The sequence below is a fragment of the Hypomesus nipponensis genome, chromosome 18 (assembly GCF_054491055.1).
Source record: "Hypomesus nipponensis isolate SF chromosome 18, ASM5449105v1, whole genome shotgun sequence".
Taxonomy (NCBI): Eukaryota; Metazoa; Chordata; class Actinopteri; order Osmeriformes; family Osmeridae; genus Hypomesus; species Hypomesus nipponensis.
Window position 1 is genome coordinate 18,556,171 of NC_140378.1, and position 25,330 is coordinate 18,581,500.

Sequence of the window (25,330 nt, forward strand, 5' to 3'; positions counted from 1 at the left end):
AAGGCAGGGAGAGTGAGAAGGGGAACACATGCAGCAAAGGGCTAAGGACGGATTTGAACCCGGGTATCTGCGCTCAGGCCTCTTCCTACACGGCATGCGCACGGCACAAACTGTGACCGTTTAGCCAACATGTTATCCAGGTGCGTATGTGAGCGTGCATGGGTGTCCTTGCTGTGTGAGAGAGCAGCGTACTTTTCTGTGCTGTTCGTAGTTGCGTATGAAGTCTCGTAGCTGTTCCTCTCTGCTCTCCAGCGTGGCATACAGCTGCTGCATCTGGTTCACCAGGTCGGCCTTCTCCACCTTTAGACGCTTGCGGTCCGCCTTCATTGCTATGGAGACGGGCCGGGGAGAGAAAGTCAAGAGATCGAATCAAATTTGATTTGTACAGCCCTTTTTACGGGTCGCAGAGGGCGTCATATATGCCTTTAGAACGGCAGCTCAACCAACCTAGACCCTATAGGAGATAACAAGAAGTAACAAGGATGAACGTACTATATGGCGCATTGTATAAGACTACTGTGAATTGTTGTTCTGAGGTCAGTTCTGGTCTTGGAAACCTGAACACAGCCAGAAAAACACACGAGAGCATTTCTCTGAAAGACGTGTTGATGTGCCTACCCATCACAACACTAACACTACGCAACTGGAGGATGCTAACAAGGCCGACCCTTAAACATGAGCCATTCTATCCTGTTGTCAGAGCTCAGTCCAGGTTTGTAATGAGGACGGTATGTAAAACACATCACTTGGACGCTGCAGTTTCCCGGAGCCTAATGCACTGTGACAGCTTCTTGATAGAGAGGTGAATTAGAGATGACCCCTGGTGTCAGTCTGCCAGCCTCCCGGGTGTCCCCGTGGAGACTGGGGGCAGGCTGCCTCTCGCCGACACCAGACCCACACGTGTTATGTCGGTCCTGTTCACAAACGTTATAAACGTAATACACAAATGTATTTCTGTTGTCAGTGGCTGACATCTCGTACTTGTTTTGTCAACCCAACATCTTACCTTGTCTAACATCCTGACTCTATGTCTCTATGCCCTCTCCCTCTCCCTCCCTCCCTCCCTCCCTCCCTCCCTCCCTCCCTCCCTCCATCCCTCCCTCCCTCCCTCCCTCCCTCCCTCCCTCCCTCCCTCCCTCCCTCCCTCCCTCCCTCCCTCCCTCCCTCCCTCCCCCCCCCCCCTCCCTCCCTCCCTCCCTCTCTCTCTCTCTCTCTCTCTCTCTCTCTGCTCTCCTCATCTGTCTCTCTTTCCACTCTGCTCTCCCTCTTCTCCCTCCACCCCTCTCTCTCCCTGCTGGAGCCCGATCTCCAGCTGCGACTCATTAATTAACTTCCATTACACACTTGTTAATTGAACGACATCCACAAGCTGCATCGGGGATCACGTCTCTGACAGACAGCACAGGCCTATTCCAAGGGCAGTTTAACAGGCACCGTTTTTGTTGTTGTTGCCCTGTCCTCCTCTCTTTCCACTCTTTCACCCTGTTATCCAGGAGATGGTGTCACGTTGCCAGAGGGATGTTGGATCCAACTTCACACAGAGCACAAAGGACAAAGACAGTCCCTCACTGGCCCGAGACAGGAAGTTCCTGAGCACCTGCCACAGGATGTGGTATTAAAGACCCCTTTGAGCCGGAGCTCATTTATGCACACCGAATCGCCCACCTGCCACTGCGTGGCAACACAACTCTTTCACACGCAGAAATAGAATTCAGGTATTGTTTGAAGCAAATGTAGGTGAATGCACCGGGTGCATTGCTAACTTGTTTACCAACCATTTTATTGGGTGTAGAAGAGATGTGAGAGGATGGGAAACCTCTCAAAGAACATCGAGGCAGACAGGTGAGACCGAACTGTGTGCGTGTCTCTCCCTCTGACAGCCAAATGAATGAGTCCCTCTCTCCGCTAGCTCTGGGAGCCAGTCCAAGACCTCAGCCTTCCCCAAGTCATTACCCGCTCTGACAGGAAAGCACCAGGGGACAGAACGAGTGCTAATGTGAGTACAAGTTGGAGGACGAGAAGATGCTGGAGAAACTTGGACCTAATGGATGTCCTCGCTGTGAGGAACTCTTTCCAGTTCTTTTCTCTCAGTTTGTTTGTGGAGATGGGAGTTTTGAGAGTGTGTGTGTGTGTGTGTGTGTGGGAGTGTGTTCGTGGGGAGGGAGGCGAGTGTGTGTGTGTTGTGTTGTGTGTACACAGTGTGTGTGTACTCGAGGTCATTCCAGGTATGATTCAAGTTCTGGTCACAAGGGGCTGTGAGGATACAAAACACCTAAAGCATCCACATCCAGGCAGCCATCTATCCACTGCTCCCCAAAGGCCCTCCTAGCCTGAGACCTGACCCGCCACGGCTACACAGCGCCTCATCATCGCACGCGTACGTGGTTTGAGACCACATGAAACGCACTCTCTTCAACCAACCCAGCTGTTGTGTGTGCGCGTTTTTTTTTCTCCGCGGTTTTGTGAGCTGACAGCTCTAAAAGCCTCTTCCTCCTGTGTGCAGATACTGGAGGGTTGGTAGCGGCTGCGTGGAGTGGCTTTGCTCATTAGTTTGTGTGTGTGTGGAAGAGTAAGTACGTGTGTAAGTGTGTGTGTGTGTGAGTGTGTGGGTACATGTGTGTACATGTGCATGACTGTGTGTGTGTGAAACATTGTGTTCCCGAGGAAGGCTCAATGACTAGAGTGGGTCCTACTTCCTGTTTTCTGAACCAAAATAGTGGTGAGGTCGCCAGGTGACAGGCTGGTGGCACAGCCAAGAAGATGTCTGATTAGAACATGTTGCTTTGGGGAAGCATCATCTTTTGGTGTTCAGGTGAATATATGAGTTCTTAAGATGTTAAGGAGTGTTTGAAAATGAAAGTGGAAATGAGAGTTTTAGGGGATGCTGTTGTCAGTTTGTTTTTTTTACTGCTCTCTTCCGCACTAACAAGCTGCTATTTTTATTCAACACACTTGAAGATCATCGGGAGTAGCAGGAATGAACACAATTAGACAAGCTGTGCCATAGTATATAATATAGTGTATTCTAGCATTACGGTATGGCTGTGGTACAAACTGTGTTTATCTTGACTAGAAGGCTGCTTGAATGAAATGTATACAATCTTATTGATCATGAGGAAAACCTGCAGGGATATAATTTCGATTTCACGTTTCATGAAAGCACAGTAAAGTCAATTTTACATACATCCGTGAAATGATCTCTAATATTTGCTGAATTCTAGAATCCTTTTCCTTGATTTTTATGAATTCATGAAAATGATCACTCGATCATCTTTTCGTCAAGAACAATAAAAACGTCCATCTGACGAGAGTTGGAGAGCTGTGAAAAATCCCCATAACTCAAGAAAAACACAACATCGCAAATACGATCCCACCAATCCCCTCGGTAGAGAAAGAAACGTTTGACAGTCAGAGGAGACCGTCCAAAACAAGCACGCCCTGAACACCCATGACAAAGAAGGTACTTGAATGCAATCTAAGCACACCTGCGCTGGTTTCAACCCTGCCAGCTTCATTCTCAGGCTGAGGGTCCCTTTGTTTAAAACAACCTGCAGAACTGGAGATGGGAGAAGCTCTCGTTAAGGCTCTCTTCAAGCTGAGCACGTTCTTCATACTAATGAGTGGATCCACCTCTCAGAGACTCTCCATGTGCTTCATGGTGTACTCCACAGTAGAACTCATTGTCTCAAAGCCGGCCAGCCTTTCTCAATCCTGGTCCCCGGGGTCCCCTGCATGTTTTACATGTTCCCATTTTCCAGCAGCTGATTAAAATGAAAGATTGTTCTTACGTTTAACTTGATAATGACCTATTCATTTGGACCAGGTGCGTCAGAAGAGGGAAACATCTAGAACATGCAGGGTAGGGGGCCCCGAAGACCAGGATTAAGAAAGGGTGAGTCACCTACAGTATAATCTTAAAATATAATGGTGGGACAAGACAGCTTATCAATGCCTGAACCCTAGAACTACATGGCCAGCAATCAAACTAATATAGCAAATACTCCAAGAAACACTATTAACATTTAGCAGACGCTCTTATCCAGAGCAACTTACAGTAAGTACAGGAACATTCCCCCAGAGGTAAGTAGGTAGGAAGTGCCTTGCCCAAGGACACAATGTCATTTTGCACGGCCGGGAATCAAACCGGCAACCTTCTGATTAATAGCCTGATTCCTTCCTACTCAACACTCTTGAGAACGTAATTGTTTCACGCTCGATCGCCATTGGCTGTAGGAGGAAGAAGCACCTGGCTGTAGGAGGTAAAAGCACCTGGCTGCACTTCAGGGTACCTGAGGACGCCATCGGGTCTGACGCGACGTGATGAGAACCGATTACCCACAAGCTCCCAGGACAACCGTTGACCCTGACGAGCACTGGGACGCGTGCTCAGGCCCATCCAGGGAGCACGCCAGACCATTAAAAATGGATCAAACGCTGCTTGTTAACTGGTGGTCTTGGAAGCCTTAGATCTGAGTGCGCGTGTGTGTGAAGCAAAGGGGCACGGACACTTCAGGGAAAGAATCAGAGGGAGAAACGGTCTTTGATGAAGACATTTCAGATAGAGATAAAAACGGAATTCACATTATGCTGAGTAGCCCACAGACTAACAGAAAAGCCACTTTGAAAACCCATCCAGAATGTTTATTAACTAGTCAGATTGAAACGTAGCTGTGGTGTCATCTTCCATTGGAGTTTCAAATTCTGACCTCCGCAGAATTAGAGACCACCATTTCCCAACCCCACAAGCTCATTACAGCCTGTCTGCATACAGAACGATGCTCTATAATGGGAAGGGCTGCAAATGAACGCCCCGGGGCTTATTAGGTCAGCTCATTAACAAAGACCACACCCGTAACAGTTTCTGGATGGATTCTGATTGGCTGCGTTCTTGATTGGACAAAGGTACCTCAACCAACCACTGGGAGCCACTGTGATCTCAATCAAAACCTCCCCGGAGACAGACTCTTCTATTATGACAGACTCGGGCCTTCTAAATGATCTCTTGAGATAAAAGGCGACCCGAAGCAAAAGATAATAAATCACTTAGGGAGGTTTGGAACGCATCAGCGAGAGTATTTCCGCCGTGAAGAAATCCAATTCGACTCTTCCTGAAAGGCCTCTTCATTTGTTCAAACCTCTAAAACCTCAAATTAATTGAACGGGATCGGGTCAGGCAGTTACGAGAGCATGGATACTTTATGAGTAACTGCAAAGTGTGTGTGTGTGTGAGTGATTATTCTGGGAAAGGGACCCTGACTACAGTGCCTGGCTGCTCTATGTGAACATTTTAGCGTGAAAAGGCACTAAACGCACCATCCAGACTGTGCTTTGATGATATAGAGTCTGTCCAAGACTTTAATTTCTGCCTACAATGACAGGGAATTCCTAAGAGATAGTCATTAGGGCACTGTGGAAATGGCTAATTAAAACTGTCTACGTGGCCAAACAAAACTGAATAATTGAACCGAACTTGTTTGGTGGCTTAACTGAGAAACAGTTGGACACCAGAGAAACCCAGAGATTGGACAAGGCTCATATTCTTTACATCCAATATAATTAATTCTAACTATTTCTCAGTTTGTCCATTGGAAATGATCTATCTTCAAACCTTTCATTGGCTAATCGTTTAGTTTGCTTTCCCTGTCGTCTTTCTCTCTGCGAGAAATAATGTATCTTTCTTGCTGCAAGAAACACAAGGCAGGGTAACTATCAGTGACCCTGAGACACGAGCATAATTGCATACGTCTAACATTGTTCATCTTTCCCCGGCTACACCCCCTGATCTGTACCCTGGCCTTCCTCTGCCCACGCCTGCCAGCACTGGTGTCCACGGGCATCACAACAAACCAGGCAATTATGAGCAGGTGGCTATTAGCAAGCAGCCCAATTACAGTGCTCACAGGATGGTGCCCTGACACAACGATGGAGTGGGCATAGAGCCTCACAGTCTGGGTGGCACTATATCTATACACGCTGGTGGTGGCGGTGGTGGGGGGGAGATGGAGAGAAAGAAAGACAGAGCCTACTAAAAAACATGCATATGTGGGAGAGAGAGAGAGAGAGAGAGAGAGAGAGAGAGAGTGAATACTATAATCAGAGTGGTGGGAGGGAGAGTGACAGAATAGAATAGAACAGAGATTATTCTGTACTGTATTAAACTTTCGTGGCACTTTGCATTAATTACACCAGATGAGAACCACATACTTAAACTTAACTTTTTGTCTCAACAAATATTCTGTTAAAGTAAAGCTGTGGGAAATGAATGACTGAATATCAACTCTTTAAATTCATATATGTATAATCTAGGTACAATTTTTTCAGTAAAAAAGTTTTGTCCCCATGTTGTGTTAGCTAATGAGGAAGTCTGTATTTAGCAAAACAGACAGTTTAGTGCCGGTGGAATGTCAATATTTAATTTTTGGCGAAGCCAGCAACTTTACAGCCAATTAAACTCCAGCAATAATTTTCTAGCCAATCGGCTTTGGCAAGGCGGGTCTTTATCCCTGGCTGCTTTCGTGAAACCACTGTCAATCAAACTCAAGCTGGATGAAAGCAATGGCTCACGTTACTTAACAGAAGTTACAGTAGTAAAAACGAACTGATCTGCTTTTATTACTTTTTTAATGACTTTTAACTGTCGTTACCGTTCGTTTTCAAGACAGTACAGTCAGACAGTAGAGCTAGGTGAGCGTTAGCCTGATGTGGGCTGTTCCTTTAACAGAGTCTTGTTCCGCGGTTGCCATGGTTTCAGTGTTGTCAGTCTCCTGGTGCTTCATTGGCCCACAGGTTCACTTTCCAGGATTTAGCTCTCCTCTTTCAAAACAAACCCACACTATAATTATCTCTGCAACTGCTCGTTAGCATGCACCATGAGAGAGAGAGATTTCCATCATGGATTCATGGTAAACAACTGATAAAACAACAGCACAAACAAGAAAACAAGAAAAAAATTGGATGACAGATGTGTTTCTAGTTCCTGTTAGGATGCTACAGAAAATAGAGCCGGCCGAGCCAAAATGTCTGGCTCCCTTCCCAGCGGCGGCCACTCTGTTGCTAACACGGGCTAACGCCAGCTAACCTTAGCGAACCAGCCCTCTGCCACCCACCATGTCAAAGCCTCAACACAAAGCACATTTGCAGTGAAACCAAGCCAGGGAAAGATGCCCATCGTTTGACATTGAGATGCAATATGGTGTTGGTGTAACAGTAACAGGGTCCAGAATCCTACTACCGGCTTGATAGAAAAAGGACATACTTGTCCATATAATACATCTGAGGTAGAGCCAATGTGTGCTAGCTATTGGATTGTGCATAGTTCACATGCTGCATAGTTCTGCGTAGAGTACAAATTAACATACAGTCTTTGTGGAGGCTTTTCACTTCTGAAAGCAAGCAGAATAGATGTAAGTTAAGTTCACTCTATGACCAATAGGATGTCCTCATTCTCCATAACAAGATTACTATATCACAAGATTGAGAAGCAACAACATCATACTCCCACATCAGGTCATCTCTCCTGTAAGCGCTGGAGGCTACCCCCTTGACACAATCTAAACAAACTGATATTAATTTGAGGATGACAACTAGCAATTTCCGTTGTCCTCCCACACGAGGGGTCTGACTTGATCTTAGGGGCAGGTCTGCCTCGCTTAACATCTCCAGACTCCTGGAAGCTGTAGAGTCCCTCCAAATTGATCTTTCATAACTTGTGATTGTTCTGCGTCCCTGCAGGGGTTTGGGGGCTTGGGCCCAGCATTTGGCTTTTGTGGAAGATCGAGAGTCATAAAAACTCCAGAGGTTTTCATTTTGAAAGACTTGCTGTCAAACAAACAGTGGGGGAAAGCAGGGGTAGTTTGAGACGTGACTCTGTTCAGCATTCCTCTGTTCCTTTCTTCTTATCATCTCAGCAGCGTAGGCAGCAAACTGACAAGCAAAGAGTCACAGGAACAAAATCCCATGACAAGCCTTGATGTGTTAATTTGATAGCGAATGAAGTTTTTGTCCTCCACAGTACACCACCAACAACCACTCTGTGTGGGAGATCATTTTCTTTTGATTACATTTAATAATTCATAACTGAATAACTGTCTGCTTCTCTCAACTCAGTGTTGCTTGATGACAGTTATGTCAGGGAGAAGGACTGATGAGTTTGGTCTGTCGACCGAGATATAAAAATGCATGTGTGTGTGTGTGTGTGTGTGTGAATTAGACGAAGGTTCATTACATTGAACAAATCCTTGAAAATGTTGCAATGTACTGTAAATCAGGTACGCTTGGTGTTACAAACATCAGAGAGGCCTAACCGAACACAAACGGCATAAAACAAGTTTTGCTCATTTAGTCCGGGGCCAATCCATTGATCTCGAGGCACGGGGGTCAGACAGATCAAGCGTTCCAAAAAACGCTCGACCGTCTCTTTGAACGGTGACTGACCCAGGTGTGTGTGTGTGCTCCCCTCACCCTGCAGCGCCTCCTTGGCGCGGTCCAGCTCCTGCTCCTTCTGGGCCAGCTGAACGCGGAGCTCTGTGGCAGAGAGCACATCGGCCGAGCGCCCCCCCTGGCTCTCCTCCAGGTCCTTGCTCAGCATGACCTTCATCTGGCGCAACAGGTGCACCTCTTCCTGCAGCTGGGCCACTTCCTCACGCAGGAGAACTGGGGAGGGAGAGAGAGGAGGGGAGGGGAGGGAGGGGAGAGGGGAGGGAGAGAGAGAGGGAGGGGGCAGAGAGGGGGAGGGAGAGAGAGGGGAGGGGGTGAGAGAGGGGAGGGGGTGGAGAGGGGAGGGGGGAGAGAGGGGAGGGGGAGAGAGGGGAGGGGGAGAGAGAGTGGAGGGGGAGAGAGGGGTGGGGGGAGAGAGGGGTGGGGGGGTTCAGGGAACGTTTACAGATCTGTTCTCGTGTTTTACATGCTGTGTATTTTTTTTCTTCTTGAAAAGATGAAACTTTACCGAAATGAAAGTGAGAGGAAAATGTGAATTCACAGACAGTTTTTCGTAATAGTCAATGGTTAATTGTTGGCGAGCGTTGTGTTTGAGGTCTCAGTAGGATATGCTTTCACGTATTTAAGTAGTGCGTTTTCACATGGCGCCCGTGGGAGTCTGTCAAGGATAAACGGGCTTCAAATGGATCCATTTGTTTTTCGGGGGACAGTTAGTATGTGAAATGACTGCCTGTTTGTATTAAACAACATGAGTCAGAAGAAAGGAGGGAGGGGGACGGATGTTACGACACCGTTTGCTGTGAAAATGGTTTGTGCTTCATGTGTTGTGAGTGGGGTAAGAAGAAGAAGATAAGAGGAAGCGTGGTTTTATATCTTTGTTACTGATGGCGGTTCTTCAAACAACCTCTGATGATTAGAAGAAATGGAGAATGAGGGAGACAAAGTGAGAAATATATTCAGCACAATTTAATGACTTGTTGATACTGCTCAATACTGCTGTCTTTGGGTCGTTTGCAGATTCCTGTCACTATAATAGCCTATGAGTTGTAGAAGACGAAAATAGTGCTAAACCCGAAATAGAAACCTGTCAAAAAAATACGTCTGATGGTTCTTATACAGAAAAAAACATATGCTGTGAGTCTGGAGAATTATATACAGCATAATGAGTCAACTCATTCTACTCAATTTCAAACTTCCCCAGGGCACAAGATAAACTGGAAGAAAGCGGCTCTTCTTCGTCTCGTATTCCTGCTCTACCAACTGCCAAAGGATAAATCACAGGCTCCTCATCGCAAGCCTCCAATATCGCTGTCTGACACTGAAATCGTCGACAATGAATGGGGAAATCAAACACAAACACACAATCCCAACTGCCAAAATATTTAGAGAATAACTGGCAAATTAGACGGGAACTCAGGGTTCTGCTTTGGGTTTGATGAAGTGTTGAACAATCCTCTTTTTAGTGGAGCCAGATCAACGATGTGGTTGTATTGAAAAGCTGATTGTCTGGCACAGTACATTGGACAACTATAGATTGCTGGTAATTAGCTGTTTGGCTCTCTCTAAGGATGTAACCTCGTGTTGGCCTTCTAACTACGGCCTAAAAACAACTCCCACATCAGTTTAAGAAAAGGAAACGTTATTTTGGTGTTATTTACAGGTAAAGGTTTGCTAAATTGGTTTTCCTAAAAACAGAAAGCTTCACGTGTTGAAAACAAGAAAGTCAGCTATACGCAAAAAGGCAACATTAATACAGGAAAACAATCCATAAATGAACGTAGGCTACTGTACGTACAGTAAGCATCAACAGAGAAAAATCCCAACGTCATCGAAAAACCTCATCTCAGTTACCTCCACGTTTGACACTGTTCCGTGTGGCATTCTAATTAACCTTCTGAACAGCTCCAAGCTTACCCACCTCCATTAGGACTATGTCATTGTTTCAGTCACAAAATCTAAATGTAATTGCGTCTGGATAAGAGTGCAGCACAGATAGGTAGAGCGTAATGTAGAGCGGCGGGTGTTGGGAGCAGGGTCGAGAGAAGCCGGTGGCAAGCAGACTGTGTGTCATTACACCGAGCTGTGTTTAATGGAGCTGATAATAGAAGCAGATTTTACAGGGGAACTGGAGCAGCTATCGGAAAACCTGGGGCAATGGGGCTCGTTCGAGAAACAAGAAACCACACTACACTGTTCAGCAGTGTTAAAAAATGCCATAATGGTCAAGCACTCAATTGAAATGACTTATTCATTAGAGTAGCCACTGTGGGGAGAGCCAGGGCAGGACAATACACAGTCATAAATAAAGACCGGGACAGCTGAGCAAAGGAAATCAGCTTTATCTGTTTCAAACAGACCGGAGATCTCGACTAACAATTACTGGGCAGCACTCAACACCGTGGCTCAGGATTCAATAATATGGTGGTTTCAAGTCATATCAATGAGGATATCATGACAGTCAAGAGATGTATGTCTTGTGTACACTGTGGTTTAGTATAGATGTGGTTTATTTCTGTCTACAAAGCTCTTTTAGGCTAAACATACAAGGTTACAAGACTGGTTATATTACTCTCACTCTCTCGTATCACCCCACCTGTCTCATAGAGAAGGAAGCCCTTGCTTTCTGTGAAAATGTTACCCAGTCGAATTAAAGCAGTTGCTTACCTCTTGAATTGGGTATTCCTGACATGTTGTAGGTACACAGGGCCACATTATATGTCAGAATAGGCTGAAGTTAACTACATTACTGTGGTTGTTGGTGACATGGTGGCAAAAGAACAGATATTATACTGTCTTTCTTGGCTCTGTTCTCTGCACGGGAAGCGCAACACTGAAATATTCCAGATAAGGTAGAGAGTTGAGGGCGGCAGCTGCGTGTTAGTGTGTGTTTGCGTGTGTATCTATGAGTGTGTGTGTCTGTTTGAAAATGGCTACCTATTTGTCAGTGTCTATATATTTCCTTTGGGCCAGAGACAAGCAGAGCAGCTCTGCTTTACAAATGACACCCCGAATGACTTTCCTGATATGTGCAATCTGTCCTGCTTTTACTTTCCTGCACAAACCTATCTGCTGGTTCCCATCAGTGGGCCTGCGTGCTGAGGGCTCGGTGTTCCCGCATCTTGAAGAGGTAGATTTGATGTCTGGTAGTAATGGCAGATGGGTTTCCTGGAGCTCTGTGGTAGACCATGACAGCAGAGCAAGAGGTTCATGGGTCAATCCCCCCCAATACTTGGCTTTGGACAAAAGCACCTTCTACATGGACGTATTTCACAGTAAAATGGCATCGTCATATCTGAGCACACCATGCTATGGATGAAGCTACAAAAATAAAAAAAACATGACAGTTATTTTGAACTTCTCTCACAACATTGGGTATAAATCAGGCAGACTTCTAGCAGGACTAATTCAACTAAACCGTATGGCATGTTTACAGTCAATAACTTTGAGCAAAACCGAGTTGAATCAGAACTGGGAACACAGCCTTCAGAGAAGAAATGTGAAAAAAGAAATAATAACACATGCAGTCATTCATTTCAAATCGCTAATGAGTATTCAGTCAGTCAGACAGTCACGCAAGACTCTGACACAAAAGAACAAGGGGAGAGGTTGTTGTTGTTGTTGTCAATGCCTCTAGTGAATACCAACTCCTCGACTCCCCTCTCAAACCTCGAAAAGCAAATCATCAACACAATCGCTTTGAATACATTGTCTCTAATGGATTTTGAACGCTATTGGCATTATTGGAAATTGCGTCAGATTCAAAAGCAGTAATAATAGCTTGCTCACCCTTCCATTCTTTAACGGACAAAATAACATCTCGATTTTTTGACAGTCAGCATTGAAAGAGCCAAGCCCTCCAGAAGTTGTGTGGATGAATATGAAGGAATAGCAGTGTGTTTGCAGGGCAGCACTTGGGCAACAGTAGGGAATGGGAGGAATATTTAACCGTTGAACGATCTCGCACTCTCTTTTTCTCCCTCCCTCTTCTTCATCGTCTTTCATTCCCTCTCTTTCTCTCTCTTTCCTCCTCCGGCGTGGGGTAATGAATCTTCTGCTAGCGTCCCGACTGCCACCTGTTCCCCACTGGGCTAATGCAGCCCACAATTTTGTTGCAGCCTGCCAGATGAGAGTTAGAAAACCAAAGACAAGCTAACCTAGCTTACTGTACCAGCAAAACTGTAGTTGGATAGTCAGCAAACTAGGGCAATGCTAATGAAATTTAGCATAACAGGATTCAGGTTCACCTGCCCCACATTAAAGCCTGTAGCTATTGTGCTTCTTCCATACCTGACCCACAGTGCTGGCTATAGCGTACACCAAACCGATCCTAGAAAAACCCCTAAGCTTGTGACCAGACAACAATCCTTATTGTAACAAAAGGCTCTGTTTATTGGGCCAAATGTTACTGATCCATTCACCTCAAGTGTGTCTGAATACATTTGTGATATTTCACTTTTGTCTCCTCAGATGTAAAATTATGTTGATGAAATGGGCCTTCAAAGCTGATTGTTTGTAATGTTTCTCTGAATGGCATCTTATATAATTTTTGGGTTCCAAAGGGACCAAATTGAGTTTAATGGCCAATGATATTCGTCTACATTTTGTAAATTGACTTAAGCAGCCTGGGTATTAAATATGCGCATTCATTAACCCCCTTCAATTCCTTTACCCAGTCATCCCCAGTTCCTCAACTGAATCTTTCACTACTTATCATGATTCATAGAAACTGTCAATAAAATCTCCATCCCTGGCTGTTTAAACGCGGCTATTTGCATAATGGCCGCTACGCATCACTTCCTATGCAGTGGAGATCAGTGAATTATGGAGATGGAGTGTGCCATCTCCTACGTTTCACTAGAGCACTGATACAGGCAAGGTAGCCAATACGATTCCACTATTTCAGACTCGAGCAGACGACTTAAGTCAGAAATAAGACTGAAACCAGTTGAGGCTGATCAAGTGCTGGCAATAAAATTCCCCAAATATCAACACTTCTACAGGGACATCTGTTGAGCCAAGAATTTCCTTGAATAGAAAATAAAGACTATAATGGCTCATAAAGGACCGAGGAACATTTCAGCCAAACACTCTTTCATGCTGAATCTGAAGCTCTAAACTTTCTGTCATGTCGTGTCATTAATGTCACGATCCTCCAAGTGCCTAACCTTGAAATCTGCCATCCTTTACGCACACCATTTTAAACCAAAATGATTGAAGGAGGGAATTGTTGTATGAAGTTGTCTGAAGTTCCTCAAAGACTCTTCAATCATTGTAAGGAGTAGATCTTCTTCCATAGCACCACTGAGAGCCCTTATCCCAGTCTGTGGAGCTGGCTCTCTGATATGCTGTCGATACAAGAGTCTGTCTTACTTTCTCTCGCCCACTATAGTATGTCTGAATCCTACACGTAGCACACAAGGAACACACACACACACAATTCTCTCTTTCTCTCTCACTCTCATCCCCTACATTATTACCTTTCACTTGCTCATGTTTGCTCTCTCTTTCTCTCTCTCTCTCTCTCTCTCTCTCTCTCTCTCTCTCTCTCTCTCTCTCTCTCTGTCACCCACTACCCTTCTCTTGTTCATGTTCTCTCTCTTTTTTATATCCATGTCTCACTCTCTGTCACCTATTACACCTACTGTTTCTCATGCTCTCTCTATTTCCGTGTGTATGTCTCTCTCTCTCCTATTAGAAACAGCAAGGTTCTCAAACCTTCAGTGTGAGTGTCTGAAAGGTCCAGCATTCTGTCAGTGTCCGGTGGCCACAAGGCAGCTGAAATTGGACTAGGCTGAAATTGGGAACAGAGCTTCGAAAATTGATAGGGAATGACAGCCACTGTCTAGAGGGGAGAACATTTTTAGATTGGTTCTCCCTCCTTTGACTGAGTGGGAGGGGAGACCGGGCAGGGTTCAATTCTGGCTTGTTATAGGAGACAAAATCAATTAAAGAGCTCGATGTCCCTATGGATTTGCAGTAATGGTGTGTGTGTGTGTGTGTGTGAGAGGGGTTCAGACCATATTCAGGCTTGATCCTGACTGACAGTCATCTTAACTTCTCACATCTGCAGTGCCTAGGACACAATCTTCATGCATAATGACATAATAGCAACAATTCCCTGTAGGCACCTTTCACCAAAATGATCATCTGTATGTAGTCAAAGTAACTTAGCTCAATGCCTTAATACTCTAGATATGTAAAGCTATGGTTCACGTGTTTCATTTCTCTGGCATCGGGCCTTCCTTAAAATGGATCCACTCTGGACATACAAAAATGGACAAACACAACCGATGCACCAGCCACAGAGCCACATCATTGATTCCCCTGAATATAAAAGAGAGAGTGCCGTGTCCTTTCTTTCGAGAGAGGAATGCCTTCGAACGTGAGGAACAGAAAAACGTGCAGTGGTTACAGCAAGAGCAGCAGGGAGCCAAAACGATTGAGGGTGGATATCTAGCGAGCTTCTGTCGCCAAAGCTTCATGCATGGGCTCAGTACAAAGGCATCGTATGAACACTGGACAGTTTAAGTGCTTGAATCAAAAGTGTATTTGACGTCCAGAAAAATGGAGGGTCAGAGATGCCAGACTGCACAGAAGTGTTTTTTTTTTTACATGGGGTGGCAGCCCACTGCCTGTGTTTGAATGGCAAAACCCTCCACATGGACTCTCTAAAATCATTCAGATCATTGTTGGAATTTGAGCCAGTCAAAACGAAATATTTGCAGACACATTTAATGCAAAATTCTCTAACGTTTCATTCTGAGTCTGGTCAAAAATAACTGGCTTTTGATCATCGCTTAATGTTGTAATTTCACTTTAACAAATAGTTTTCGGGCCTCACATACATACGTGCTTTTTACACAGTGAAAATGGAGAGGAGAACAGAGAAGCAAGATCAGAGTTTAGTAAAGCAGAGTACAGCAGAGTACAGCAGAGTACAGTAAAGTTTAGCAGAGTACAATAGAGTACAGTAGAGTTTAGCAGAGTACAATAGAGTACAGTAGAGTTTAGTAGATTACAATAGAGTACAGTAGAGTTTAGCAGAGTACAATAGAGTACAGTAGAGTTTAGTAGAGTACAATAGAGTACAGTAGAGTAAAGCAGAGTACAGTAGAGTACAGTAGAGTTTAGCAGAGTACAATAGAGTACAGTAGAGTAAAGCAGAGTACAATAGAGTACAATAGAGTTTAGTAGAGTTTAGTAGAGTACAGTAGAGTACAGTAGAGTTTAGTAGAGTCCTCATCAAGTACTCATCAATTTTATCGCAAATATATTTTTAACCTTTCAAAAAGTCTCATTGTTAATGATCCTCCAGCAGTCAAAAAGCCTTCAGACTTAGAGAGAAAACTTCTGCCCTGTCAAAGCATCAGTTAAACCGAGCAGGCTGTGAAAGCCTGTCCCCTTTCTCAGGGCCAGTTCCAAACTGCTACTCACCACCTATCCCACAATCCTTATTGACTACCTTAATCAAAGAATCTTGGCCCGAAAATAGGATTAAAGGCAGATTCCTCTTCGTGTGAAGCAAAGATCCCAGTGCCAAATGCTATTCAGGTTTTTCAATTATCACATTAGTCTAAGGATAGCAGTTGTGAATCTGGCGGTGAACCGGGTATCTCATGATTATGCGTGGTGAAGTCAGGGCTTTCAGGCCAGAGAACCAGCCTCTCACTGACAGCAGCGTTCCATTGCGTGTTCCTCAAACTCTATTCCTTTCCAGCCAATCACAGCAACCGAATGAATGAATCACTTTATGGATTTAACTTATTGATTCCACACAGCATTAAAAGCCATGCCAGAGAGATCAGAATGGGACGAGATTAAGATAAATTCCTCAAACAGCCAAACAGTCATGCTTTCCACATCAGCAGAAGGTACGTCTTGAATGCCCCTTTTATAATGAAAGGATGAAAGTAATGGAAGAATGAGTAGTTGGGAAGTTGGGGGGTTTGAGTGGTTAGGGAATCGGGCTACCAATCAGAAGTTTGCCGGTTTGATTCCCTTGGCCAAATTACGTTGTGTCCCTGGGCAAGGTACTTCACCCTACTTGGCTTGGGGGAATGTCCCTCTACTAACTGTAAGTCGCTCTGGATAAGAGCGTCTGCTAAATGACTCAATGTAAGTTAGACACACAGGTTGATGACGGTGAGGACTGGTGGTTGTCTGCTCAGACGTCCTGTAGCATGTGGAGCACAGCTCAGAACAACGCTGGTCAGCGGTGAGGTGACTGAAGTCACGCAGAGGACGGGTGATTGTGGATAACAGGGTGGCATAAAGCTGTGCAGAGCTGCGTTTGAAAGGAGTAGCTTTTTGTTGTATACACACACACACACACACACACACAAACACAATGACTTGCACACAAACGCATCCTCAAACACTCAAATACACCCTCACGCACACACACATCCTCACACACATGCACACACATCATGTCTGATTGGGTATTGATCTATGTCTGCCCTTTTGATAGCAACGATGTTAGCAATATCCCAACCTGTGTCTGACCTTCTCGTCAGACACAGATAGGAAACCAGGTTAGAGTGTCTGCCACCACCACAACACCCCTGACACTGTACCTTGGGGAACCCCTGATGGATACTAATGTATAAACCCAGGTCTTCAAACAAATGCTTGTGTAGGAGCCCTTCCTGGACTTCCTGGAAGGAGTTTATTTGAGGTGCTTTTTTAAAATGGGGATATTAAGGATATTATGTAGTTTGAATTGAATCATTGTGATTCAATTCAAACTACTGTTCGTGTTCTTTTATTTTCATGATCATATTTAGAAGGCAGCCCGTTATGTTCAATTTCACAGCACGCCTTTTTTGTCACCCTGACAATATTGTGCCTCACATCACCGGCTATTATGCTGTAATGAGGTATAGTATTTAAGGAAGTGGTTCAGAGGAGCAGCACGTCAACCTTGAAATTGTCATTGATTCCTTTGAAGAAGCCACAGGGGTGGACTGGAAAATTGAATCCAGAGCTGTTAGGAGACGGAGCACCGAGCATCAAGTCATCCCTGCTCTTGAACAGCCTCTGCATGCCGGCTGTGCCCTGCCTCTGCATGCCGGCTATGGCCTGCTGACGGTGCTGGCCGTTTCAATGAGGCTTATAGAGAGGATCTCTGATGGCTGGTGGTACTCGGAAGCCAGTGTTTATAATTCACTCATACCACACACTGACAAACAGTGACACTCTCACACACACACGCACGCACACAAACTCACATCACACGCACACTCTCTGTCACTCTAACACCCACACACTTCACACAGATACATCACACACACTCTCTTTCTCACACACACACACACACACACACACACACACACACACACACACACACACTCCTTTACGGGCCACTGATAGAGGGTCCGTCAACAGCAGGAGATGGAGGGGGAGCTCTGCCCGCTGATGAACATGGTGAGTCGTGTCTGGATCAGCCAGTCAGCTCACAGAAGCAGAACAATCCCCCACAACGCTCCAGGAGGTGACGGAGCGGGCCAGAAGGAAATCGAAAAGAAAACTAAACACAGGGGGCCTCGAGGCGCTTCATTAGAGAAATCGCCCACCCACACACGTTCTTCGTTAACGGAGACAGTGATGACTCGCGCACAACAGGAAGTGAGTGGACAAACCTCGTTGATTTCATTGAACCAGACTGTGTAAAGGGTTGTGTCAATCGTCAGGGTCTTAAACAGCGTCCAACCTTCAAAACATCTTTTTATTGACGCCAAGTGAAACAATATTCTACTTATTGAGACACAGTCAATGAGCCTTGACGTTCACAGAAATCTCCTCTGAATCTAAAAAGATTAAAGATGCCAGCGAGGAATACATGTGTATCTGCAGTGTTCTCTGTAAACATACAGTTGTGATTCACAGATGTAGTGGATGAGAGACTTTGGTGCCCAAGCGGTGCCCTCCAGTCTAATACTATCTAGAAATCTCCAGTCTAACATGAAGGAATGTGACATGGCCGTGGCAGCGAGCTTATTTCATGCTCCAGGTCCCTGGGGCGATGAGGGAGGCACTAGTGGGAGAGGGGGACGGGCTCGAGCACAGCGTGATAACGAGAGAAAACAATCCAGCGGGAAAGATGGGCTGTTCTCCAGACTCCATAGCACGAAACATCACCGTCACCACTGTGGAGGTCTATCCAGCGTGTACCGATCACATCAGTCAGCCTGGCTCAAACTACACAGGCAGAGAAAAATGAAAACACAAATCCATGTTGTTGTTATTATTTATTTTTTGATAGTCGAGTGGATGTCCAACTGTTGCATCCCTCTCTAACGCTGTAATCTCTCTAAACGGGGTCTGGGATCAGGTTGCCCACATCAAGTCGAGTGGATGCCCAAGCGTTCTGAAATGAGGAGTTTGCTCGGAGACGGTGAGCCGGGCTGAGGAGGATGGTGAGCAGGGCTGAGGAGGATGGTGAGCCGGGCTGAGGAGGCCGGTGAGCCGGGCTGAGGAGGATGGTGAGCCGGGCTGAGGAGGACGGTGAGCCGGGCTGAGGAGGATGGTGAGCCGGGCTGAGGAGGACGGTGAGCCGGGCTGAGGAGGATGGTGAGCCGGGCTGAGGAGGACGGTGAGCCGGGCTGAGGAGGATGGTGAGCCGGGCTGAGGAGGACGGTGAGCCGGGCTGAGGAGGATGGTGAGCAGGGCTGAGGAGGACGGTGAGCCGGGCTGAGGAGGATAGTGATCCGGGCTGAGGAGGATGGTGAGCCGGGCTGAGGAGGATGGTGAGCCGGGCTGAGGAGGACGGTGATCCGGGCTGAGGAGGATGGTGAGCAGGGCTGAGGAGGATGCAGAAGGTCTGAGCATCCTCACCTCGCCAGTCTTCGACACGCGCCGCATCGATCCGGTCTCCGCAATTTCAAAACCTTTCTTTTTACAGCCGGCTTTCGTTTATGACGTGTGCCCAAACACTAACAGAGGGATTAGAGATTCTCTGGAAAGACCAGATGGGTGAAAGAGACGGGACGGCGTTTTAAACTGTGACGTGACTCGTCACAGGGATTAAGGACCGAGGATTTCACAACAGGACATGACCGAGGTGGTCTTGAGTTCAGATCAGGCCAATAGGTAGATAATGGATGCCAGGATGGGTCGGAGGAATGAATCACTGAAAGAAAAGAGATTTTAATATCAGCTCAATGCCAAAAAGAGCTTAGCAGATGGAAGCTCTGGAGATGGGGGACCGTGAAAGAGCCAAAATGTCCACCCCATTGCATTGTGGGTAATTAGAAGTGGGTAAGCCAGAAGGAGGGTGACCAACCCCTTCATTAACATCTTTATTAGGGATCCTCCATTCATCATCCTGCTTATTTCACTATTACCTCGAGTTACCAGGCAGTCAGGTGGCAAATAGAACCCTCTATGAATATACCCATTGTGCTCAATGACAGAAACTAATTACCAGAGTCTTTGAAAATGTTTGCTTATTTGTGAGCCTCATTAGTTTGACCCTTAGCCTTTGTGCTTACACATGACGTTAAACAAACACTCTAATGAATCTCTGCTTATTAAGAGGAGGTATTTGTTGATTCCATGCAAGACAGACCATTCTGGACAGTGGATGGAATAATTATAGTTTATATCCAGTCAAAACATGGATGTGAGAAAAAAAGAGCTACTATTAATTGAAAATATAACATGATAGTAAATAATTTGTCTTATACAGCCACCATGAAAAGTTTTTTTTTCATACAGGATTTTACTTTTTGTCACTGAAGTCACAGTACCTTTACATGGTTTTAAAAACGTGTTAACAAGGTTACAGCAAAGAGCATGTGAAGCTGACGAGGGTTTTGTTTAGCTTTGATGATGGATAGAAATGACATAACCACTGACAACCCATACACAGTAGACAGGGGCGCCGTATAGTTAGGACTGAAAACTTAGGACAATTCCAAGGGCCCCTGACTGACAGGGGCCCCAAAAAATAGAAAAACTAATAGAAATTATCCTTTTTTTTTTTAAGGTGCCCAAAATTCCTGGCTGCCCCCTGATAGTTTATACCCGCCATGTAAAAATGTAGCATGTCAGGCTAGTTACAGTAGCTGTCTGGACGAGACTCCTATTGGGATGTCTGGGTTCACGTCTGACTAAGGTCTCTGTGGAAGCTAGTCAGCAGAGCAGAGAAGATAGGTCACACACTTACCCACACGCACCAAAATGAACTGTTTGTGTTTGAGTGTGTGTTGTTCAAACACAACCTTTGTTCTGGTGCCAAAGGCGAAGTAGTGAGTTTGTTATTTATAGGCAGGGCCAACGTGAAGGCAGACACTGGGTCACCTTTGATATTTTACTACAATCCCACACCCACACTCACACACCCACACACACACACACACACACACACCCACACACACACACATAAAAGTCAGCCAAACAGAATGATAAACTATCTCAGTTTGTGATTTCGTAATGTTAAATAATAAAAAATATTTTGCTAGTAGTTGCACACACACATGTGAAAGGTCAAGGCGAAGTTCAAGAGAATCCTGTAAGCAGGGATGGAGAGATGTGGAGACATCCGAGCAGCTACCTAAGACACCTCGCTGACTTGCCGCCGGGTTTTAGCACCCAAGCAGAGCTGCATCAGAGGCAGTCGCTGTGCGTTTCAGTTACCCGCAGTAGCTTGGAGGGGGATAGGCCCGGGCAACACGTTACATTAAGGTTGCATTACCACTTAAATACCTAGCAGTATGGTAAACACATTATAGGTTCATAGGAACTGGGGATTGTTGTGTAATTGGCTGTATATAGGACATTAAACAAGTGTAGGAAGGCACAGGATGGGGAATGTTTTATTTTGAGTTCTTAGAATGAGTTATACTATTGTACTTTTACTTAATTTAAGATCCATATATGTTTATTGTTTGCACCTTCCTGCCACAGTAAATTCCGTGTTTGTGTAACATACATGGCGAATAAACTACATTCTGATTCTGAAGGGGTGTGAAGGGTCATAGGATGTTAAAGGCCAATTGAAGGTTGTGTGACCAAAACAAGATCAATGTTAACATCCCCTTACCCCTGGAAAGCCCAACCTCCCCCATGACAAGTTTCACACGTGTAATAACTTGTACCGCTAAACTGTGATGAAATGTCAATTAATATCAGATCTTATCTAACATCTACAATTGTTGTTACTCTGGGTAGTGCTACTGTAGTTACATGGTAGTTAATGTACCCTTAGTATTACATGTTTTGCCATGTTTTGTCAACTGAGGGTGAGCTGACAGGAAATAGCAGCAGCCATGCTAACAATCTGTTGACTGTTTAAACCCGATGACACCTACTGTCCTGTGACGATACAGCTGGTGTTGAGCCAAAACATATCCATCTGATCCATGGGGTCAGATGGCTGAGCGGTTACGGAATCGGGCTACATATCAGAAGGTTGACGGTTCGATTCCTGGCCGTGCAAAATGACCTGTCCCTGGGCAAGGCACATCCTACTTGCCTCGGGGGGAATGTCCCTGTACTTACTGTAAGTCGCTCTGGATAAGTGCTTCTGCTAAATGACTAAATCTAATGTAAATTTGACATTTTAATGTAGTTGTATTCATAAAGAGGCAGCATATTGACCAGTTACCCAAGCTTAAAGCCTGTGGAAGATAAAGTTTGTTTCGTCAAGCACGTACCACGCGATCACACCAATCCTGTCCTCAGAGCACTGAAACAGGGCAATTACACAGGCAGGCTTACCTCTCTCATAATCACACCAACACACTGGTCAGCAAGCCTGCTGTGCCACATGCACAAACACACACACACACACATGCACAAACAAACACACAAACACACGCACACACACACCTACACACAAACACCCACACACTCGCACACACAAACACACCACAAATAGTAACAGCAATTGGATTGCGGGCAATGGAAAAAGACAAGGGACATCACAGTTCCGCACCAAGTACAGGTGGAAACACAGGTCCCTGTTAGTTAAAAAGCTTCCACAACAGAACACAACGTGATTAGAAAGCCCACAGAATACAGCTGTTCCTCTCTAAACAGGTCTGGCATCAGGTTGCCCACATCAAATAAAAGTAAAACTGAATACGGAGGGAGAAGCAGAACTGACCCAAGATCACCCTGTCTTATCCCAGCATCTCTCCTCCTCGACTGCCCACTATCTAAACAGACCAGCCTCCAAGGTGAAGTCACTTTGACCCTCATTACCTAACCCTCTGCAGTGCAAGTCGGAAACCTGAAGAGGGAGGGGGGAAGGGGGGGAATAGGTGCAGCATCCCATCAAGATTGTATCATCAGACCCATCTCTGTTGAACATTCCTGTTCTAGTTACCAAAACTCGATTCACCCCAGATTCCCTGTAAGGAAAACAACGATGCTAGTGATCAAATGCGAGGGACAAAAGTGCAAAAGTACTTGAAAGTACAGAACCGCTAACGTGTAGCCACACCTGCAGACAGAACCGCTAACGTGTAGCCACACCTGCAGACAGAACCGCTAACGTGTAGCCACACCAGCAGACAGAACCGCTAACGTGTAGCCACACCTGCAGTAGCTGAGGCATACATTGGAGGCCATGAATACCCTAGGTGTTTGTTTGTTTTGCTCTCTCTGCTGTAATGGTGTCACAACCACACCCTGTCGTCGCTAAGCTAGCAGGCGTCGCTAAGGTAGCAGAGTGTAGATGACAGGACGTCACTGCCAAGACTGCCACTTAGCTAAAAGCTAGGTCACTGGGACATCTCGACTTTACTGTTTTTATGGCTTCACAGGAGCTGAATGGTGAGGAAATGCAGTGGGACAACAAGGCCTCTGACTGTAACATTTAAGATGTTACAAGTTTGTGTATCGATGACTAAAGTGACATGACTGTTAACTGTCTATAGAATGTAATACGGAAGATTCTATGACTGTAGAATTTAACAAGTGGTCATTTGAAACATAAAAAATGTAATGTACTGTCATTTATTGAATCGGACACTCAACCCACTACCACCAGTGATACTGAAAAGGCTTCCAAATTGCAAGAGCTGCAGAGCGATCACTACGAATGGTAATTGTTTTAATGTGGAAATTTGTGCACTGACCCCCCCCCCTTTTTAAAGGTACCTAGAGGTATTTTAAAAGGTACCTCAAAGAGAAAGTACAAAATGTTCTAAGAGAAAACCGTGAGGAAGGTCCATCCTTGGAGTAATTACACTGAAGTGGCCACTTCAAATGGACTGGATCTCATCCGCTACTTCTGTGTGCTTCCAGTCTGTCTAATACTGGCCTTGACACCTGAGGGCTGGGCTGGGGGGAGGGCCCAACAGGTAAATGGATTGGACTGGTGAGGGCTTCAGTGATTTGGAGCAGGTCAAACTGGAAATAAGCTGCTTGAGCGAGACCCAACCAGGTTCCACAAACACCGTAACTTTTTACCCTCCAACTTATTAATTATGCCAACAACACACAAGAGTATCGGAGAAGCAACATGACGAATAGCTCAGCTACCAAATAATAGAGTTTGAAATTACAAAGCACTAAGATACAAACACAACGCAATCTATGATTCACCTGGAAACAGCCACAAACATGTTGTTTGGAGAGAGACATTAGTGTGCAAATCACCACAGACAACAGTGATTCACATATTCATTATCCCACAGCAAATGTCCTTTACGGATTTAAAACAAGCCACAGTGCTGACTTCCATGACACACTCTTTAGTCTATTTTGTAAATTATAACATGAAACTAATTGTTTCATTGTGATACATACATTGTCTCTGAATAATAAAAGTTAGTGAATCGATTTTTCTTCAGTTGATGATTATGTTGTCAGTGTTTTGAACCTTAAACCCTCTCTGGAGGGTTGACCTGAGGGACTGCGGTTCACTCTCATGTTCAAACAAAAACAACCAAAGCTGAACTGAAGGGCAGGTTAAAGTCTCCAAACCGTTCTGACGAGCAACAGGTGAATTATCTCCCCCACATGACACCTGACACTGCGGTCCACACGCTTACACGCCGTCGAAGCACACACAAATACCCCTAGAAATGCCCTTCTTCAAAAACCAGTCTCACCGGTCTACAAATCTGCATTTCAAACTTCAGGCCTCAGCAAATACCTAAATTTTAGCTCTCAAGTTTAAAACTTCTATCAACGACCCTCTTCCCTTCGGGGAAGTGTAGAAAAACTCACCGGGCTTCCCCTCCTCCCTGTCTGACTTCATCCCCTCCTCCCTGGAGAGGTGTCCGGAGGATTCCACTGTCAGGTGTGTGTTGGAAACCCTTTCAGCAGACACACACGCTGTCAGGAACGCACAGAATACTCCACTGAACCGAGGCCGGTCCAAAAAAGCTCTTCCTCCTATATCTATATTTGCTTCCCTGGTATCCAGGAAATACTGCAAAAAAATACTGTCTCTCTCTCTCTCTCTCTCTCTCTCTCTCTCTCTCTCTCTCTCTCTCTCTCTTTCTCTCTTTCTCTCTCTCGCTCTCTCTTTCTCTTTCTTGCTCTCGCTTTCTCGCTTTCTCTCTCACTTTCTCTCTCGCTTTCTCTCTCGCTTTCTCTCTCGCTCTCTCTCTCTCTCTCTCTCTCTCTCTCTCTCTCTCTCTCTCTCTCTCTCTCTCTCTCGTCTTCTCTCTCTCTACCTGCTCTGGGAAACTCCCACAGGCCCAGTGGTTAGATATTTGACTCCTCCCCTCCCCCTCTGCTCCAACGGTTCTGGAGAAGGGAGGGACTCTGGCTGTCACCGTTTTCCCACAGTACTCAAACGTAAACAGGGGAACTAGGGGGAGTGGCCTGGGCAAGGCGCTGGCTTGCAGGGGGCAGGTGAGGGTCAGAGTCTATGTCATCACAGTGTGTCTGTGGTCCCTCGACTGGGCTTCTATGTTAACTCAGCAGCACCAGG

The 25,330-nt window shown here is 45.5% G+C and overlaps 1 protein-coding gene across 6 annotated transcripts in view; it reads right to left on the reverse strand.

Annotated features, from left to right (window-relative positions):
* The window catches only part of kazna (kazrin, periplakin interacting protein a), a 97,178-nt gene that overhangs the window by 13,827 nt on the left and 58,021 nt on the right, over positions 1 to 25,330 (reverse strand). For 3 of the 6 annotated variants that reach the window (XM_084679195.1, XM_084679194.1, XM_084679193.1), the window contains exons 3-5: positions 11,499 to 11,609; positions 8,461 to 8,652; positions 193 to 329 (exon numbers count right to left, since the gene is read on the reverse strand). In XM_084679195.1, coding sequence (XP_084535321.1) covers positions 193 to 329; positions 8,461 to 8,652; positions 11,499 to 11,609 — 440 coding nt within the window. The remainder of the gene's footprint in view (positions 1 to 192; positions 330 to 8,460; positions 8,653 to 11,498; positions 11,610 to 25,330) is intronic. The other 3 variants (XM_084679197.1, XM_084679196.1, XM_084679198.1) reach the window with 1 other exon arrangement.